The sequence below is a fragment of the Leptonychotes weddellii genome, chromosome 13 (assembly GCF_054177405.1).
Source record: "Leptonychotes weddellii isolate Sample4059 chromosome 13, ASM5417740v2, whole genome shotgun sequence".
Lineage (NCBI taxonomy): Eukaryota > Metazoa > Chordata > Mammalia > Carnivora > Phocidae > Leptonychotes > Leptonychotes weddellii.
Window position 1 is genome coordinate 5,347,564 of NC_138381.1, and position 20,655 is coordinate 5,368,218.

At 36.0% G+C, this 20,655-nt stretch overlaps 1 protein-coding gene across 8 annotated transcripts in view; it reads left to right on the forward strand.

The window, feature by feature from the left end:
- The window catches only part of NETO1 (neuropilin and tolloid like 1), a 121,719-nt gene that overhangs the window by 79,966 nt on the left and 21,098 nt on the right, over positions 1 to 20,655 (forward strand). For all 8 annotated transcript variants that reach the window (XM_081801029.1, XM_081801030.1, XM_081801027.1 and 5 more), the window contains exon 8: positions 16,908 to 17,021. In XM_081801029.1, the coding sequence (XP_081657155.1) occupies positions 16,908 to 17,021 (114 nt within the window). The remainder of the gene's footprint in view (positions 1 to 16,907; positions 17,022 to 20,655) is intronic.

Genomic DNA, 20,655 nt, shown 5'->3' on the forward strand with positions numbered 1-20,655 from the left:
TGCTCCAGATGAGCCCCAGTCCACCTGCCTCCTTGATGTTGGCCTTGTGAGACCCTGAGGAGAGAACCCGTTCAACCCAAACTTCTGACTCACATAACTGAGATACAAGTGGGTGTTGTTTGAAGCCAGTAAGTTTGTAGTAATTTGTTACTCATCAATAGAAAACCAAAACACCTTCCTGTTGTAATGATGTGCACTTCTGAGTGCAATAGATAGTCCAGATGTCCATCTACATGTTACTTGCATATATTAACTAATACATTAGTGTTTATTAACTGTTCATCTCTGTTGCTAGATTTGGTAGTTGTGATGTGGCAAAGTAGAATGGTAGGAAACATATAAAAAATAATCACTCCAACATCAGCTTGACCCTAAAAGTTGGGTCACCACTACTATGTTATTAACCTAGTCATCAGAGTTTTCATTTTGATACTTACTTGTATTCTTTCCTTTGTACTTTTATTCCTTCCACAAGCACGTGAGCACCGAGGCACAGAGATGAAGGGTCCAGTGGCACCACACTCACTCAAACTAAACTCCAGCGTGTTACTCACTTCAGAAAATGTGCATTTGTATCTGGTCCTCTGCGCCACACTCTCACCGTGTACGTCCTCAGTTTCTTTAGTAAATTATCCACTGAGACACTGTATTCTAAAACGCCTGATTCGTTTCTCATAGGGGATTTTTGCTCTCTCTCCAGCATTTGTTTAGATTAGTAGGATCTTTACTCCTCTGCCACAGCGATCAGTTATGATTTCACAGTTCAGTTTTATTATCCTTTCTTGTCTGGAGCCTACTTTGGTGTGCCGTCTGCCTCTTGCATACACAAGTTACATTCTGTCCTCGATAGTGCACATTCCCAGTTTTGCAATATACAAGTACGCTTGTCATAGGACCTCCATAAACTAAATTTGGTGGACCCTAAGGGGGGAAAAGTATATAGATATTTAATTATGAATGTAAAATGCACCAAGTTCAGTAGCACTCTGAGATTATACACCAGAAAATATTGATGATGATCAAACTCACAACAGTAATATTTAATTTCCTCTCTAGGAAAAAGCAAGGCCAAACACATTTACAAGTTTGGGGTAAATGGTAAGATTGAAAGGCATTGTATTTACGTGTTTTTCATGCAAGGACAAAAAGTGGTATTTGTTACAGGAAGCAGTGTTACCAATTATGACACAGACTAAAATGTAAAGTGATATGTTTCCTGGTAGAGATCTCCATGCCTCACTCTTATGACTTGGTGTGTTTTTAAAAGTTTAAGACTACTTTATTAATATAGGAAATATTTAGTTATATCTGTCCTACAACTGAATCAATACCAGATGGCATAGATTGAAAGATCAATAATACACGAAATAGGCTGGGAAAATTGCTGCATATGTGTCCTACTTTGGCATGTCTTTCTAAAGCAGACATAACACATTTACAGATAAGGGAACATATTGTATATATAAATATACAAAATTTAAGGTATGTATTATTATAAAAACATAATTAAAATTAAAAAAGGAAAAGCTGAGTTGAGCAATTGGCCACAGAGACAACAGGCAGTGGGTAAATATTCTTAACTGATAAGGAATAAAGATTGTGTAAGATGATTTAGAGAAAGTTATGTAAGCATACCATAAGAAAATGGGGCAAATAAGGTGAAAATTAATTCCCAGAGGAGCATAAATGGACTGTTGGTACAGGAAACATGCACCTATCTGTATTAGTGAACAAAGATGTAAATTTTGATAAGAAAAAGACCTAATTTTCATCTATCAAATTGCTTAAAAAAATAGCAATAATAAAATACCCAGTTTGGGAGGTGGTGTAGTAAAATGAGAATATATGTATGCTGGTAAAAAAGAGGATGTTTTCTGAAGGGCAATTTAGCAGTATCTACCAAAATTCTCAAGTAGGTTTACAAAATTTAAAAAAAGGTGCACCTGGGTGGCTTAGTTGGCTAAGCATCTGACTCTTCATTTTGGCTCAGGTCATGATCTCAGGGTCCTGGGATTGAGCCCCATGACAGGCTCCATGCTCAGTGCAGAGTCTGCTTGATATTCTTTCCTCTCCTTCCTCTCCCTCCCCCTCCACTCCTCTCTCCACTTGCATGCTCTCTCTCTCTCTCTCTTGCTTGAGATTATTTGATTAATTTGAGAGATCTCAAATAAATAAGTAAAATCTTTAAAAAATAATAAAAAAATAAAAACTTTAAAAAATAAGGTCTCTCCTGTTGATCTAAAAAATTAACCTAAGAATATATATATTACTGGCAGGTATGTTTAGAGTCTTTTAAAAAAATGAAACTTGCTTAAGTTAATGGTTAAATGGTTCTTGGAACATACATATATTCTTTTCACTCTTAAGATGATTTGTGTTAGACTGATACTAACATTGAGCTATGTGAAAAAACAAAATTTTAAAAGCAAGTAGCAAACAAAACACAGTACAAGCATACATTTGTCAACATGTGTGATAAATGTTTAATATAGAGTATCTATTATATATACAATGCATGTGTGTAGAACACAATGCAATTAAGATAGTAATAGTGATTATTTTTAGGTGATGAGGTTTTTTGATTCTTAATGTTTTATGATTTTTCTACAATGAACAGTTTTTTTTGGTAAACATTTTTTAAAGCAATAAATATAACTTTGATGTGACTTTGGTATGACTTTCTGAAGGGATTTATTAAATCCAAGAAAACAAGAGTATATATGTAATATATATATATATATATATATAAATTTTAAGTAGGCTCCACACCCAACGTGGAGCCCAGTGTGGGGTTTGAACTCACAACCCCAAGATCAAGACCTGAGCTGAGATCAAGAGTTGGACACTTAACCGACTGAGTCACCCAGGTGCCCCATATTTACATTTTTTTCTGTATGGAGAAAATCAAGACACATCTACAATGTCAGGAAGTGATAACTGATCAAGAGTTTTTTTGGGGGGTGGTAATTATACCAACAGGTGAGGACAGATCACTATCTAATGACCTGTTCTTTTAGATTAGATAATTACCATGATCTACACTAGAATTTCTCTACTTTTTAACCTCCAAGTCCCTCTCACCTGATGGCTTGCTTGTATATGGCACAACAGATGCTGATGGGTAAGCCTACATTTTTGTAATGTCCTTAGAGCACTAGAGGTCATGTAGTCCTTCCTCTGCTGGGTGACGTGAGTAAATCTTTGAGTTTGTGCTAATGTTTGAAATGTTGTAAGTAGTTAGAAAATGTTGCTTTTGATCCATTTCACAAATCGGGATTCAGGAGTTGCAGCGTGTCCTGGTTGAAAACCATTGCCCTTCCACGTCAGAGATCTCATTCTTCGCTTTTCCCATTTCTGACCTTCCCTGACCCTGTTGCAATGTTGTGTGGCCATACGTACATCTACAGGGGCTGGTGGACCGTGTTCTGATTACCCTAAGAAGTGAGCTACTAGGTGTAAATGGGTATATTAACTTCATTCCTATTGCTCCTGTAACAGATTACCACAAATTTAGTGCTTAAAACAATACAAATCTATTATTCAAAATAGATTTATCTGGGCTGAAACCATGGTGTCAACAAGGCCGCCCTCTTGGGAGGCCATAGTGAAGAGTGCATTCCCTCACCTGTCCCAGCTTCTAGAGCTGTGTGCCTCCCATTGTGTGGGTTTTGGCTCCTTCTCCTTCAAGGCCAGCAAGGTAACCTCTCATCTCTCTTTGCTTCCTTGTTATAGCATGCTCTGTCCCTTGGAGCTCCTCCCTCCCTCTGTAAAGACACCTGTGATTTCATCGGCCCTGTCTGGATAATCCAGAATAATCTCCACATTTTGAAGTCCTTAATCACATCTGCAAAATCTCTTTTGCATATAAAGCAACATTCACAAGTTCTGGGGTTTAGGATGTGGGCATTTTTGGGATCCATTATTCATTTTACCACAGTAGACTTGATGTTCCTATTTTGTTTTTATTTGATTTGTTTTTAGTAAACTGATGTGCTCTTCATCTGAAATTATGAAAAAAATAATTTATTCGACTTGAAGACCAAAGGTACACGATGCCAAGTGGTAATGGTGTATCTAAACATGTGTCCCTTTTATGTCCTACTACTGAGTAAATATTCTTCTATATAATGAAATTATTTAAAAATTAAATATTTTTATTACTATAGAAAAAATACAAAAAGGGAATGTATCATAAATATATAATTTTGGCAAGTATATATGTGTTTAGAACTGTAAAATTAATGTTAAACATTTTGCAAAACAAAATTACAAATCATCTGAAAAAACAGTTTTTTGTTGTGAAAAAAATCGAAACAGGATACCCATTTGGTGGCAGTCAATTAATTCTGCTCCTTTCTTACCTGTAACACCTTGACTTTAAGCCTCAATTTCTTTTCCAGAAAATGAAGGAGGCATTATAGAGCAGCTGTGAGTTTTAAATATGTGTTCAGAACAGAGCAAATGGTGACGACTATCCTGTCGATTAATGGGATAATAACATACTGAAATTTTCATACTCAGTAGTTTCTTACTTGCAAATGTAATGAGGACTTTGAGCAAGGGATTATAATATAAAATTGTATAGTCTGCCAGGAACCCCTCCTTCTTTTTAAGCATGTGGTTGAGTCCAACTGGAGCATAAAGAAAACAACTATCAGAAATATTTCAATATTTGAAGTTAATTATTGATGGACATTTATTATTGACTTGGTCATTTAACTCAAATTATGTTTTTAAAAAGTATGCACATAGATATACAGGTCAGTGGAATAATTAAAATTTAAAAGCAATTTCCTTGAGTGATTTTTTAAAGACTAAAATATTTAAATAATGTTAGTTTCTATGTGTATTTGTTGAGCTACTTAGAAAATTTTGCAGAATTTTCATTGAACTTTTTAGATCAACGTTGTCTTTAGTTAAGTTGTCAGTCTGCCAGGGAGCCTGTGGACAAGAATAAAGGCAGTAAATTCCTTGTAATTTTTGGTAGGATCCTTGGGGATAACATATATTGATTTCTTTGATTTTGGCTTTACAGCTACGGTAGTTTATGTCTACCACTGAAAATAGACTGTATATAGTTGTTGTATGCAGACAGAAAACTATTATTCTAAATTGTTAGACTTTGAACTAGAAGAATCACAAACTCGAGGTTATGGTGGTCCCTGTTTTCTCCACTCTAATCTTTTTTTTTTTTTTTATATATATATATTTTTTTAAGATTTTATTTATTTGCGAGAGAGAGAATGAGAGACAGAGAGCATGAGAGGGAGGAGGGTCAGAGGGAGAAGCAGACTCCCTGCTGAACAGGGAGCCCGATGTGGGACTCGATCCCGGGACTCCAGGATCATGACCTGAGCCGAAGGCAGTCGCTCAACCAACTGAGCCACCCAGGCGCCCAACACTCTAATCTTTCCTTACTTCAGTTCCCACTTTTGGGACTTGGCATGTTCGACAATGAAACCAAGTAGAGTAACTTTAACAGAACAGTGTGTCCAACCAACTGTTGCAGACATGTGCACAGCAGTCATGAAAATAAAGCCTGAGACACATGTCCAAATACTAATAATAATCAGAGTACAGACCCCAAAGAACTATAATATCCTCTTACGGTCATTGCAGGCCTGTCTAATTACAGATGATGAATAAATCATCATGTAGCTGACCCAAGGCAGATGTCATTATAGTATAAAAATGTATGCTCATTCTTAGAATCAAACAAAATGGATAAGATCATGATGTGGCTCATGTCCTATGTGAGGAAAGAAATGGCCTCTATGGAATATAATTTTCTCATGAAGATGCTTTTCTTTTCTAATATAATGTCTTTTTGGAGCCATAGCAATACGTGATTCTAGCAGAAAGATTGGGGGAATCTAATAAATGTGAGTGGGATTAAACTGAAATTTGTGAATAGATTTTCTTGTATTTAAAAAAAAGAGATTAAAATGTATCTTAATAATACTGGATATTTTGACAGATAACTAAGTCACATTGGAACATGGAGTTTTGGAGGCAGATATTGATCTTTCAAAAAAATATATGAAGATGATAAAGGAGATGAAGAGAAGAAGGACAAATCTATTTCTGGCCTGAAATCTGGTCAGCATTTTTCAAATAAAATGTCATTTTCCTTAACTGCATAGCCTGAGGGCCCTTTTAAGTTTAAAATATGGTAGCAGGGAAAATTTTTCCATTTATTTTAGGGAAAAACAAAACATTTGTTTTGGGGACAATTCTGATGGCCAAATATATTTAATTTTTTTTTAAATTTTATTTTTCTGTAATTAGAATATCATGATTAAAAATGATACTTAGCAGCAAGCTATACACTTCTGAATCCAGTTTTTGAAGTTTTTGAATTCTTACTCAGATGCTTACTCATAATTGATATCTCTGATGTTTTAGATATTTTCTTCCCTTTAGTTCATTAAGAAAAGTTTAGCTCTTTCTTAGAAATTAAAATAATTGTCAGAATTTAATGGGAAGTTGGCACTCCATATCCATCTTACTGTTGAAAAATTTTTGTTCTGATATCTGTCCATCAACAGTTATTTATTAAGCATCTCCAAAATGACATGTGTTATTCAAAGCCCAAGTGATAAAGCAGTGAACAAGGCAACTGCCTTGCTTTACATTTTTATAAGAGGAGGGAAAAGATGTACAGATAAGTTAATTAAAGAAGATAAACTCAAGTCCTCATAAGTATTGTGGAAAAACAACAATATTGGGTAACATGGTGGAGAAGGGTGTGAACCTGGGTGCCCCGTGATCATGGTGGGTGACGCTGGAGTCCAAGAGGCAGCTGGGTCGAGATTTTGGAGGAGCAGAAGGGGTACTAAGGAGTTTGGGATTTAATCTAACTTTTTAAGTAAGGTTTTGGAGTGTTTGAAATGGGTGAACCATGGTCTGATTTATAGTTTTAAATGACCAAGTTTCCTCAGGCTGCTGTGTTTGCAGATCTGCTTATAGGAGAGCAGTTGGTGACAGATGGTAGTGAGCCTTTTGTACCAACTGAGATCACAACAAGAACTTGGTAGGTAGATTGATGGTAGATAGATAGATGATAGATAGATAGATAGATAGATAGATAGATAGGTGATAGATAGATGATAGATAGGCCTGACACAGCTAAAGGCCTTTTGGATGTGGGTTTTGAAGGAGAAAGGACTCAAGAATGACCCCAACCCTTCAATGTTAACAGCCAAGGGGATGGGGATAGTCCTGTCCCTTATTAATGTCAGGAAGGTGTGAGGGGAAGAATGGGGTGGGGGAGGGGCAGTTAAAGAGGATTAAGGTGACAGATGTTTCTTTCTTTTTTTAATTATTTTTTTTATTATTATGTTATGTTAATCACCATACATTAATTACATCATTAGTTTTTGACGTAGTGTTCCATGATTCATTGTTTGCGTGTAACACCCAGTGCTCCATTCAATACGTGCCTTCTTTAATACCCATCACCGGGCTAACCCATCCCCCCACCCCCTTCCCCTCTAGAACCCTCAGGTTGTTCCTCAGAGTCCATAGTCTCTCATGGTTCGTCTCCCCCTCCAATTTCCCCCCCCCTTCATTCTTCCGTAAGCCTATCCAGCCATGTTCCTTTTGAGATGGTACTTAGAATCCCAAGTGGAGATGTTATGTAGGAATTTAATAGTATGGTATAAAGCTGGACTTCAGATGGGAGTCAGAGCTAGAAGGGTGAGCCCAGGAGAAAATAAGAGTGTCAGAGGCTTTGAGTCTGCTGGGATCCCCTAGGGGAAGGCTGTGGATAGAGAAGAGAAGGGACCTCTGGTGATGGCCCTGGAGACTTGACTATAGGGTTCTGAGAGGCAGAGGGAAAATCTTCTCTGTCATCTAAATTGATTAAAATTATTATTAAATAAAAGTAATTGAGTTTCCAAGTATGCTAGATCTTGCTCTTTAGTATGAATTCATTACTTTAAATATATAATGTGGATATGTATCACATTTACATATTTATGATAAATTTAAGCTTTATTTCCATCTCCCAGGCAAAGAAAGTGATAGGCTCTAGAGCATCTTGAGTTTCAGAAAGTTTTAATAAATCAGTGTCTTCAAGGCTGATAAAAGCTGAATTCAAAAATGGAAGCAAGGACAAGTGAGTGTACTCCAAGCTACGCCCTCATCCTCCGCGGCTCCACGCATTTCTGTGACCATTTGCACTCCAACTTCAGACTGGAGAACTCATGAGGAATAAGGATTAGCAGAAGTAGAAGACCCAATGATGTGGGTGTGTGCGCACGTGTGCGTGTGTGCGTGTGCGCGCCTGTGCGTGTGTGCATGTGCGCGCGTGTGCGCGCGTGTGCACGCGTGTGTGCCAGCACAGAGGAGGTGGGCTTTTGACAAGCTTCACATCAAAGAGCTTTGAGGAATCTGAGGCAGGCAAGAAGCAGGAGAATGTGCGTGGAGAGGATGAGATTTGGGTCGAGAGGTGTATAGGAGCATCTGAGCTGTTACTTAGATGGTAGAGTTATTAAAAGGAAAATAGCATCAAGCATCACTTCTGTTTCTGGTGAAGCATCGTGTTCTTTGGCTTGGAACTAACCTACTAATGATAGTTTTATTAACCATAAAGCACAAGTATTTGAAATATCAATGTTTCAGAGAGAAATCTGCCAGTTTTTAATTTCTGTTTTAATATTTCCTGAGGGTAGCATTCAGTGAATTTCTGAATTTAAAAAGAATGCAGTCAAATGAAAACACTAATTTGAAAAGATGTGCACCCTTATGTTTACTGCAGCATTATTTACAATAGCCAAATTATGGAATCAGCCCAAGTGTCCCTCAATAGATGAATGGATAAAGAAGATGTGGTGTGTATACAATGGAATATTACTCAGCCATTAAAAGAATGAAATCTTGCCGTTGGCAACCACATGGATGGATCTAGAGAGTATTATGCTAAGGGACGTAAGTCAGTCAGAGAAAGACAAATACCATATGATTTCGTTCATCTGTGGAATTTAAGAAACAAAAGAATAAAGAAAAAAGAGACAGACCAAAAAACAGACTCTTAACTACAGAGAACAAATGGGAGGGGAGGCGGGTGAGGGATGGGTGAAATAGGTGAAGGGGATGAAGACAACACTTATCATGAGCACGGAGTCCTGTATAGAATCGTCGAATCACTATATTGTACAAAAGAAACTAATATAATACTGTATGTCAACTATACTGGAATTTAAAATCAACTGAAAAAGAGAAAAAAATAATAAAAATAAAAAGAAAGCCATTGAGAAGAAATGACCCCAATAGTGAGAAGGAGCATTAGTAACTTTAGCATTAAACAAAGTTATTATAAATTAAGAAATTTTATTACAGAAGTGGAACAATATTTATAAACATGTGGCACAATACTGAAAATTGATGAAACATTCATGATTAGACCTTTAATTTTATAGTGTATACATATTATGATTCTTTCTTAAAATTTTAAATAAAACTTTATGTTGAGTGTTAGAATTATGTTGAGTGTTAGTTCCAGTGACTGCCCTTCTTTCTCATGTCCTCCCTTACCTAATTCAAATATGCCCAAAATTATTTTGGTTGTCTTTCTACTGAAATTTTTATTTCTTAAAAATCAGTGTTGTTTGTCGCAGGCACATGTAGGATTTAAACATCGCGATAGAGTGAAATGCCATTTCAGGAAATATGGTGCACGCTTGCCACCTAGTGGTAAGAGTGGGAACAAGAGAGGATTTCAAAACAACCCCAAAGAAAGCAAGGAATTCAGTGAAATACTAAATTCACTAATTATATAACTTCAAATATAGTAAGGTATAAATGTTATGTGAAAACTATTATTTTACTGGTTAAAATATGAAAGAGAAAATAGATTTTTAAAAATACTATTTGGTATTTTTTTTCATGAAAAATTAAAAGATGCTTCCCGATTACAAAAAAATAAATAAATAAATAACTGTGTGTATGTATATATACACAAGTGTATGTATACATATTCTTATGTGTATATGTTCATATGGAACATTTCTCAATAAAAGCTAAATATAACTTGTGAATATCCTAGAAATAGTCATTGCCCACATTTTGGTGTAGTATTTCCAGTAAAATCTTCCATATGTATATTTATGTGTGAGGCTTTATAATTTAAAATAATCTGTATCCTCATGTCTCATCCAACTTTATACCTTAGTAATTTCCCATGCTGTTCTCTATTCCGTCACTATAATTTAGAAATAAGAATTCTGTCACTATAATTTTTGAACACTGGGGCAAGACTTCTCAAGATTTTGCTTTTGCTTTTGTTTTTGTTTGTCTGTCAAGTGGTAAACTAATAAAATCGGAGCATCTGGATTAAACAAAGTTAAACAGGCTTCGTGGTCCCTGATTTCTGTGAATAAGAAAGGGTTTACCAAAAGCTAATATATGGAAGCGCACCATACTTCTCAGTCTTACTAATCCACAATACATTTCTTCCTTGCTAGAGCAAAATGTTACATTAAACTTCATGTTTCCAAAGAATTTATCATGAAATATTTGGATAAATGTTCACCTAAGATATTTTAAGTGGAAATTTTAAAGCTGGACTTAAAGCACTCGTCAATACTCTCAAAATCTGCATCTGTGTGTTGTGTTTCTCTGTTCCAAAAACGTTGTTACTACAGTTGTAGGACAATGTTGCCACTTTTGTCCAAGACTCAATTTATGGGATCACTAAAAACCTTAGGAAAAAAACTCCTGGATTTCATATTGGAGCCAAAACACCAAGATCTATTCTATATACTTGCTTGTCTTGGCTTTCCAGGATGGGACCTGAATCTCTCTTTCCAATTTGGTGTTAGAAAATGCACATTATCTTGATGGTCTTGTTATCCTATGAATCAAGGAATATCATAACTATCTTATATATCTAAACCTTCCTTCTGTAAAGTAGTTCAAGCACTTGTTAAGATCTGTACTTGCCATTATCTTTAACATGCATAAAATCTAATTTCTGTTTCTTTTTTAGAATTGAACTTCAGTAGTATTTTACACTAGGCATGGGTAGAGCAAAGAAATTACCCAAGATATTAAAATAACTTAGGAAGTCTCAGTTTCAGGAAAGTCCTGAACATAACTTAGAAAGGTGTGTAGTTGGCTATAAAAATGGAGACCGGTTACAGACTTACTTTTTTTTTTCCCTTTTATACGTAAATACTACAACAACATAGAATTAAAGAGCTTGGAGCTTCAAGCCTCTGGTGTATTGGTGACTTTGTTTTCATATTTAAATATACCACTAAATTCATATAATTACTTTCAAGAGAGAAAAGGGATAAACACCTTAATTTTTGCATGTCTTGTAAGGTTAATTACTGGTATTACCTGTCATGATGCTCCCTCAGGTAATATTAGAAATAATTTGAAACCACTTTGTGACTCCTAGAAGGGGGTTGTCTGCTTAACACTTGGGATTGGATTTTTGTGAAATGAATGATGGGTGTTGTAGGAAATAACAGCTTGGAGAAAAATATGCGAGGGACACTACATATTCCCCAGATAAATATTCCTCAGACATTTTTGAGAAAAAGGTGTCTCATGATACATTCCTTTATTTTCCAATGTCTCACAAGTGGCTGTAAACCGGGGTGTCACAGAGTTGGTGCTCGCCGCTGTGGTGGAGTGCCCAGTGAGGCATGGTGGTCAGCATCCATCTGCTCCCACGGGTCGGTTCCCATGAGCTGATTGTTAGATATTTTAAATATTACCCCAAGATATAATAGATGTATAGCTATACATCTATGTGCTGAAACCCACTTAATAATTTCTCTTACAAAGCTGTACTAGCTGCAGAACAGCTATGCTGTTTGTTACACAAAAGAGTGAATACTTCTGTGTATAACTTGTCTTTTTAGACACCATTTATCGCATGCTATTGTGTATGAAATCATTCGTTTAGGTCTGCATGCTCATCTTGTGTTGACGAGAGATCTGTGAATGACCGTCCTCACTTTACCGATCAGGAAATTTAATATTATGTCGCTTAACTTTCATATTCTATATCTCCTTCATATTATAAGTTGTATTTATTTATTTAGTTTTGGGTAATTATCATAATTCAAAACCGGCTAACATGTGTCTATCCTATACCGTCGGACAATATCGGTTACAGTTTTTAAAGACTGATCACCTTTACTTGCCACATCCGTATGTGGTAGTCAAGATTAGCCCCCCTTAAATACATGTAACTGAAACTGGGAGATTTTAAGGAACATTGGCTCAAGTTTGCACAGCCTGGAAGGGATGGATCCGGGTTTCAGTCTCAAACATTTTGGATCCACGGCCCCCATGCAATGCCCGCCTTCTGGAACAGCTTACGATTCAGCTATAATGCTTGCATCCCCAGGCTGGCACTCTCCTCAGTCCTCGGCATTATGAAGTCACTTAGGTAAGTATGCTCCTTATTCCCATTTTAGAGATGTGATAACTGAGTAGGTGTTCATGGAAGGAGCCATCTATCCTTAGGGATTACCACTCCTCGCAGCCGAGACCCAGCTCTGCCCACAGTAGGGTCATCAGGACTCTGCCATCCCAGGATGAAGTGTCTGGAGAAACACACACTAAGCTTCATTCTAACGTGCAGTCTCTTACATAGCCAAAAAAAAATAATGCTTTGCCCAAAAGGGTATGTTTTGGTGCAGAAGGAGGAGGGAACAGTGAGGTGAAACCCATTTTGAGGTGTTAGAATATCCATTTTCTGTTACCTGAATGATTTAAATCAAGAGCAATGCTGTGTTTGCGCACATGACAATCTTTTGACTGACTAGAATATTTCACTACATTCAGTTACTGTGTTTTTCTTAAAAAGAAATACTTATCATTGTGTCTAGATAATAAAATGGTGATGTTCAGTAAGCCCTTCCACCGAAGCGAGGTTGCAATAGCTGCACTCATGATAATTCAATACACTTGCAAATAGTTCAGAGATGGGGTGCCTGGGTGGCTCAGCCAGTTAAGTATCTGACTCTTGATTTTGGCTCAGCTCATGATCTCAGGGTTGTGAGTTCGAGTCCCGCATCAGGCTCAGCGCTCAGTGGGGAGTCTGCTTAAGATTATCTCGATTCTCTCCCTCTCTTTCTCTCCCTCTCTCTCAAAAAAAACAAAAAACAAAAAACAGTTCAGAGACAAAAAAGCCATGAAAATAGTTTCTTCTATATAGTTAGTTTTTAAAAAGTCAATATGAAGCTATATTTGCTCTTCTGATAGCAACAGAAAACCTCCTTCCAGAAATAAGTAGACTCTTGATGTTGGGAATTTTGCGTGTGAGGTACTCTGAACTGTGAGTATTGCATCTTCGACCGCCATGTTACTGTGAGTAAATCTTACCCTTAACTTGAGTTTCTTCCAGATAGTTTTAGGAAATAAGGAGGCTGGTTTTTAAGAGGCAAGAGCTTTTGACAATGCACATTGAATTTCTAAGTAGAACAAGTCCTCCACAAACTGGTAGAATGGGTCTTTCTCTGCCATAGTAAGAGAGCCAAGGAAATGATGCTGAGGTGTAGTTTCTGAGAATATCACAAATTGGATTGTACCTGAAGACCATGGCACTAAAGGTTAGCTCTCCACTAATAAACACACTTGTTAGTTTTCTGCTTTCTGGGATACTCAGGTATGCACCCTGGCCAGAGTTAACCTGCTTTATTTTTTTAAGATTTTATTTATGTATTTGAGAGAGAGAGAGAGAGAGAGCAGGGGGAGGAGCAGAGGGAGAGGGACAAGCAGACTCCATGCTGAGCATGGAGGCTGACACGGGGCTCAATCCCATGACCCCAAGATCATGACCTGAGCCCAAATCAAGAGTCAGACTTAACCAACTGAACCACCCAGGCACCCCCAGAGTTAACCTTTTGCTCAGGGACAGTAATCAATTAAAAGTATCTGTTGAATATTTACTATAAGCCTAGAAATGTTAAACCATATAAGAGATTAAAAATGGACATTTTTCAGAGGCATGCCCTTAGCCTCAAAGAACATGTGGGGAAAGATGATAAGCATATGCTAAGTGCTAAGCTCTTCTTAAAATTATAAGTATAATAGGATTTAAGAAAAAGATAATTTTCTTGGTAGCTTGGAATAATATTTCAAAACTGCACAGATAGTACAGTGCTGATATGATTTGGGTAGCAGAGTGGAGAATGGATATTGCAAGACAGAGAGAGGGGAGGAACATATTTGGCCTCTGAGCCACAGATATCTGGAATGTGCTGAGGGTCACGGGAAATAATGTCGGTCTGTAGAATGTGTCCAGACATCCTTGAAACACGCTAATAATGTAGCTTGCTTTGGGAGGCAGGAAGGTGCCATTTTATCTTTTCAGCAGGAGATAGAAATAAGAATCTTTAATGAACCATTGCCTATCTGCATTTACATGAGAGAAATATTCAGACATACAAGAGCAAGAACAATCAGAACCCAATATAAGTTGTTATACATTTTTTTCTTAGCCATTGCAAGATTTGCTTGTTTATTTTTATCATTTGCATAGCAATTCTGTAAATTCTGGCAAAAGTAAGAAGAAAGAGATGGAATAATACCTGGAATAATAATAATTTTTGAAAGTGAGCTGATTAACTGGCACATTTGCCTGATCAGTTGATGTAAAGAAGTGTGTCAGGAATGTGATTTCTTGACAGTCCTGATTACCTGTTACGATACCAGTCAGACCACCAATATTTAACCATAGCTGATGCCGGCACACTGATTTGTAGTTTATAAGACCCGTTCACAACTACTAAGCAGTAGAACTAGAAACAAAATCCCATTTGGAGAATTCAGAATTCAAGTTTCAGTGCTCTTACCAATATTCTCTTGCATTTCATTCAATTACAGAATGTGATATCATTTTTATTTATATACTTAAAATTTCAAAACTAACCCATCCTATTTAATAGTAATTATAGCAATTTTTCCAACTCATTCTGGAAGGGCAATAAATATTGATGCTCTCGTAAAGGTATTTTTGACTTGATGGATAACTGTGTTTTCAGAACCACCACAATCTATTAGGGCAAACATATTTTTTATGTTTTTTTACTAAGGCATTTTGCAGCTATTCCATGTGCAGAAAACTCCTTCTTGTTCTGTGTACACATTTTGACAACATTCATTATCTGCTTAACAGATCATATCGGTTCTGCAAAAGCCATTATGGTTGACTACAGAAATTTAAAGTTCTTTCCTTACTAAAGAGCAGAATTTTGCAATCATATAGCAGATCATTAAATTTTACATTTTAAAAGGCTTATATGATGCTTAACAAGTCACTAGCCCATGTTAAGCATGATACTTTCTTTTCAAAATGACTACTGCATATTTTCTAATCTACAATATGTGTTTTTTTTTTTTTTTCAAAATGACCACCGCATATTTTTAAATCTTTAGCCAGGGACCTAAAGGCAAACCAAGCCAAGGGAAGAAGGAACTGTTCTTCTGGGAAGTGGGGGATGGGGGGGTGGGGGGGTAGGGGGTGGGGGGAGGTGGGGAGGATGGAGGGAGGGCTGTGGAGAGCCAGAAGGAATCACTTTGCTTGAGTTAGCTGTATCTTTTTTTTAATTTTTTTTTAATTTTTTATTTTCAAGACTTGAGTGTTTTTGTTTTGTTGTTGTTACTGTTGTTAGGATTTCTCTAGGTGTGTTAAAATATACTAAGTTGCCTTATGCAAATTATTTGCCTGAAATTTTGGTTAATATAGCAAATACATTTAAAGAAGGTAACTTTTTAAAATACCCATGATATATAGTCGTGAAGGTGAAAAAGTCATTACAACATGACTGGCATTTAGATAGTACTGATCATTAATAATTCTTTACTGATCGATTAACTCACCACTGTAAATGATGTGTTTTGTATCGAATATGTTTTTCTAGAATGCTATCCTTAAAAGGGTTTTAGAACTATTGTTGAGAAAAATAAATGAAACACTAAAATCATATTTTCTAAGATAGGTGAGATCATTATGAAGGTAAAAACAAAAGTTAGCTTTAAAGCGTGATCTATAAACTATCATGAGTAATGCAGTATTACTCTAAAGTGATTATTCTAAACATCCTATTACTCTGATAATGAAAGAAATGTATTTTCCTAATATTGAAGTCATATCTAACGTTATATTTTGCTATACTAAACTCTTCACTATTTCTCATATCTATGTATTGGATACCTCCGTGGGTTCTTACTTTTCCTCCCAGTGCCCTGAATGTACATCCTAATCTGGAGATCATGGACCACCATACCTAAAGTTACTAGGACATGTGAAACACATGAAAAGTAGGCTAATTTCATCACCATGTATATGTTAAATGTTGATGAGAATAATATATATTTTTCTTATGTTGTTCAGGATTAATTTTCCCTTGTTCTGAATTTCCATGACATTCTTTGTTTTGTTCATATGCTTAAATAACGCCATAGGGATTTGTTTAATATATACTTTCTTCATTAGCATTTTGTAAGCCCATGCTTTATAAAATTATTTCAATGTTAATTTACTTAAGACTTTTTGCACAGTACAACTATATTTGTACAGACAGAATTTCAGTGTAAAGCATAATGTTGTGCATGTGGTGGGCACTTAGTTTTTGTTAAATGAATGCACCAAGTCAAAAAAAAAAAAAAGAACCCATATAGATAATGTACTTCATTTTTATGATGGAAACCCTCCTGTGCCAGTTTTATAAACTGAGCACGTCTAGAGAAGTGCCAGCTCTGTTAGGAACACAAGAAATAATTACCACAATGGCAACACTTCTGAGAACGGAATGTTGGGTCATTTATCTCAATTTGATGGAAAACTAATCTTTTTGTTTTTAGATTTGTAATATGAGTGATTTACTACTGAATATCAGGTCTAACTTTTTTCTTCGTTTTCCTTTTCTTCTTATTTTTAGCTCCCTGTGAAGGCAATACATTCTTCTGCCATAGTAACATGTGTATTAACAATACACTAGTCTGCAATGGACTCCAGAACTGTGTGTATCCTTGGGACGAGAATCATTGTAAAGGTAATGATCAAAAATTTGTAAAAGTCCTCTGCTTGTAGAGTGGGAAGAGGTTTATTATAATGTGGAGATGTGTCAGACAGACTGAAGAATTGACGTGTATATGGGCTTTGTAGAACCTCTTGTATATTTTGTAATTCATGTGTAAAAGTCTTTCTTTGCTTTTGCCAGAAGTTTCCTTACTCATTAATGTATAGTAGAGAATCTTTAACACTTGAATGCTCATTAAAGACATCTTATTAGAGCCTGCAGAGCCATGGAGAGGAAATGAAGCTTTTAGTGCAGTGTTTTTCCTATCAGACCTGATGCCTGCACCGCTCATTTATTCCAGTCTGTCTTCATTGGACTGTGTGCACATACTCTAGAGGGAAAGTGCATTGAAGGAACATTTGTGTTTTCAGGTACTTCCAGCCACTTCCAGCCACTTAACTTGACTTCAGTTTTGCTACCAAAATGCTTTTCTTCATTTCCAATGAAAATAGCTTCCAATGCCCCAGCTCCCTTCTCTAGCCTGGACACAAAGGTTTGTTTATGTAGATAGCAATCCGTGGCTTGGTTATGAATGTTGCATGTTTTAGTTAAGTTGAAAAATGCCAAGCATATTCTTTTATTCAGATTCAATATTAACTGATTCGCAAAGGGAAAGGAACAGGCAATTAACTCTTTCATGCTTAAAGTCCAGTATTGTCTATTAAAATGTCTTCTGTGGCTAGAAGCCAAGAGGCATTGACCCAGTAGCCATGGTTCATGGTCAAGGAGAAAGTCATATGCAGCCTTGATTAGTTTGTTGGTGGGAGTAGGTGATTATTCAAGGAACCACTTCTGAATGGATTGGAGATTAAGTAATTTGTGTAGTAGAATCTTAAATCGGCACTGTTAATGATTGGTAGTCATAAGCTTTATTTGCCCAATGGGATTTGTTCCCACATATAAGGACCATTTGGCATAAGAGAGGAGTGAAGAGAATGTGAATGGATATGCTTTATGAGCTTCCATGTTTATCTTCTCCAGATGGCAAGACCACTGTTTTGATTCAAATTCATTCTCTTTTGAGAGGGGAACACACCTTTACCATTTCAATCGTTGTGACAGGCTCATTTCACTGTGGGTTTAATTCCAGACCACCAAAATAAAGCTAATATCACAATAAAGTGAGTCAAATGAATTTTTTGGTTTCCTAGCAGATCTAAAAGTTTTTTACACTATACTGGCGTCTGTTAAGGGTGTGATACAGTATGTCCTTAGAAGCAATGTACCATATAGCTTAATTAAAAAATATTGCTAAAAGTGCTAACCACCACGAACCCTTTCAGCAAGTCAAAATCTCTGGTCACAGATCACCATAACAAATATATTAATAATGAAAGAGTTTGGAATATTGCAAGAATTATCAAAATGTGACACAGAGACACAAAGTGAGCAAATGCTGTTGGAAAAAGGGTGCTGATAGACTTGCTCCATGCAGGGTTGCCACAAACCTTCAATTGTTAAAAAACAGTATCTGTGAAGTGCAACAAGGTGAAGTGCAATGTAACAAGTTCTGCCTGCTGTTTATTGGAGTTAGTTCTATGGACTAACATATGGTGTATCCTAAAAAATGCCCTATGTGCCCTTGAAAAGAATGCTTGTTGCCATTGTTAGGTGGATTGTTCTAGAGATGTAGGTTTTACAGCATTGTTCAAGTCTTCTGTTTCTGTTCTCATTTTCTACCGTGTTTTATCTATTTTTTGAAAGTACCTCTTGAATTCTCCAACTGTTATGGTTGAATTTTCTGCCTCTTTCTTCACTTCTGTAAATTTTCATTTTATGTATTTTTGAGCTTAGTTGTTAGGTCCATATATGTTTAAGATTGTATTTTTCTGATGGCTTGGCCCTCTTTTTGATCATTATAAAGCTATCTTCTTATTTTTAATAACTTTTTGCTTTATTTTGTCTAATTTTAGTACATCCACTCCGGCTTTCTTCTAAATGCAGTTTGTTCAGTCTTTTTCTATCCGTTTGCTTTCGGTCCATCTATATCTTTGAATATAGAGTATGTCTTCTGTAGACAGTATATAGTTGGATCTTATTTTTTGATCCAGTCTGAAAATATTTGCCTTTTCATCGGATTGTTTAATCCACTCATATTTGATGCTGATATTGATGTATAGTTGGATTTACATGTGCCACTTTACGTCTTTTCCCCTCTATGTCCCATGTATTTTTGTTCCTCTTTTCTTCCTTTATTGGCCTCTTTTGCAAGGAGTGAATACATTCTACTGTAACATTTTAATTCCTTTAGTGATTTTTAATGTATCTTTTGAGTTATTTTCTTAATGGTTATTTTAGGGCTTACAATATACAGCCTAACTTCTCAAAACGTATTTCAGATTTATACTAATTTAATCCTAGTAACATTATTTCAATATAGCTCTGTTCTCTCTTTCTTTTTACCTATTACTTTTTTCCATATTATTTTTATATATGTTACAAATCAAAGAATACATTGCTGTAATTATTACTTTATATAATTTTAGAACAAGTGTATATTCATGTAGTCCATTATATAACCCTTCTTCTTTACCATTTCTGATTCTCTTCCTCTGTTTTGTGGATTCACAGTCCCATCTGATGTCACTTCCTTATTCCAGGACAGTTTTGCTCCTACCTACCTCACTTGTATTGTTAATACCAAATATATAATATTTCTTTAAGTTATAGGCCCAACAATACAATTTTATACATATGACATTACTCTTTTAAAAAGTTAAGGGAAGAATGCTGAAGATATATGCAACTAAACAGTCCTTTGTAATTATGTGTATAATTGTCTTTATTGACAATATTTATTTGCCTCTTTAATTTACTGTCTTTTTAATTTTTTCATTTAGGTTTGAATTACTGTCTAAAGTCACTTACTTTCAATCCCAAGAATTTCTTTTAATATTTCTTTTAAGGCATTTCTTTCAGCATTAAATTATCTTTATTTTTGTTTATCTGGAAATGTCTATTTTGTCCCCATTTTTTTTTTAAGATTTTATTTATTTATTTGAAAGAGAGAGAATGAGAGAGAGCACATGAGAGGGGGGAGGGTCAGAGGGAGAAGCAGACTCCCTGCCGAGCAGGGAGCCCGATGCGGGACTCGATCCAGGGACTCCAGGATCATGACCTGAGCCAAAGGCAGTCGCTTAACCAACTGAGCCACCCAGGCGCCCTGTCCCCATTTTTGAAAGTTAGTCATGCTGGATATTAGGTTTTTGATCAATGGTTTTTGTTCTGTTTTTTTTTGCCTGCAGCATTTTGAATATGTCATGCCTCTGCCTTCTGGCCTCCAAAATTTCTGATGATAAATCAGCTGTTAATCTGATTGGGGTTCCTTTCTATGTGAGGAGTTATTTTTCCCTTGCTGCTTTCAAGATTTTCTTTTGCAACATTTTTAATCTTTTATGTCAGAGTGTGGGTATCATTTCATTTGTCTTATTTGGAATTTGTTGACATTCTTAGATGTGAAATTTGTTCATCAAATTTAGGAAGTTTTCACCTTTTATTTATTTATTTATTTGAATATTTTTCTGTTACTTTCTCTCCTTACATGCTCATCCATTATGTTGGTGCCACTGATGGTTTGCCTCATTTTTCTGAGGCTCTGTTCATTTTT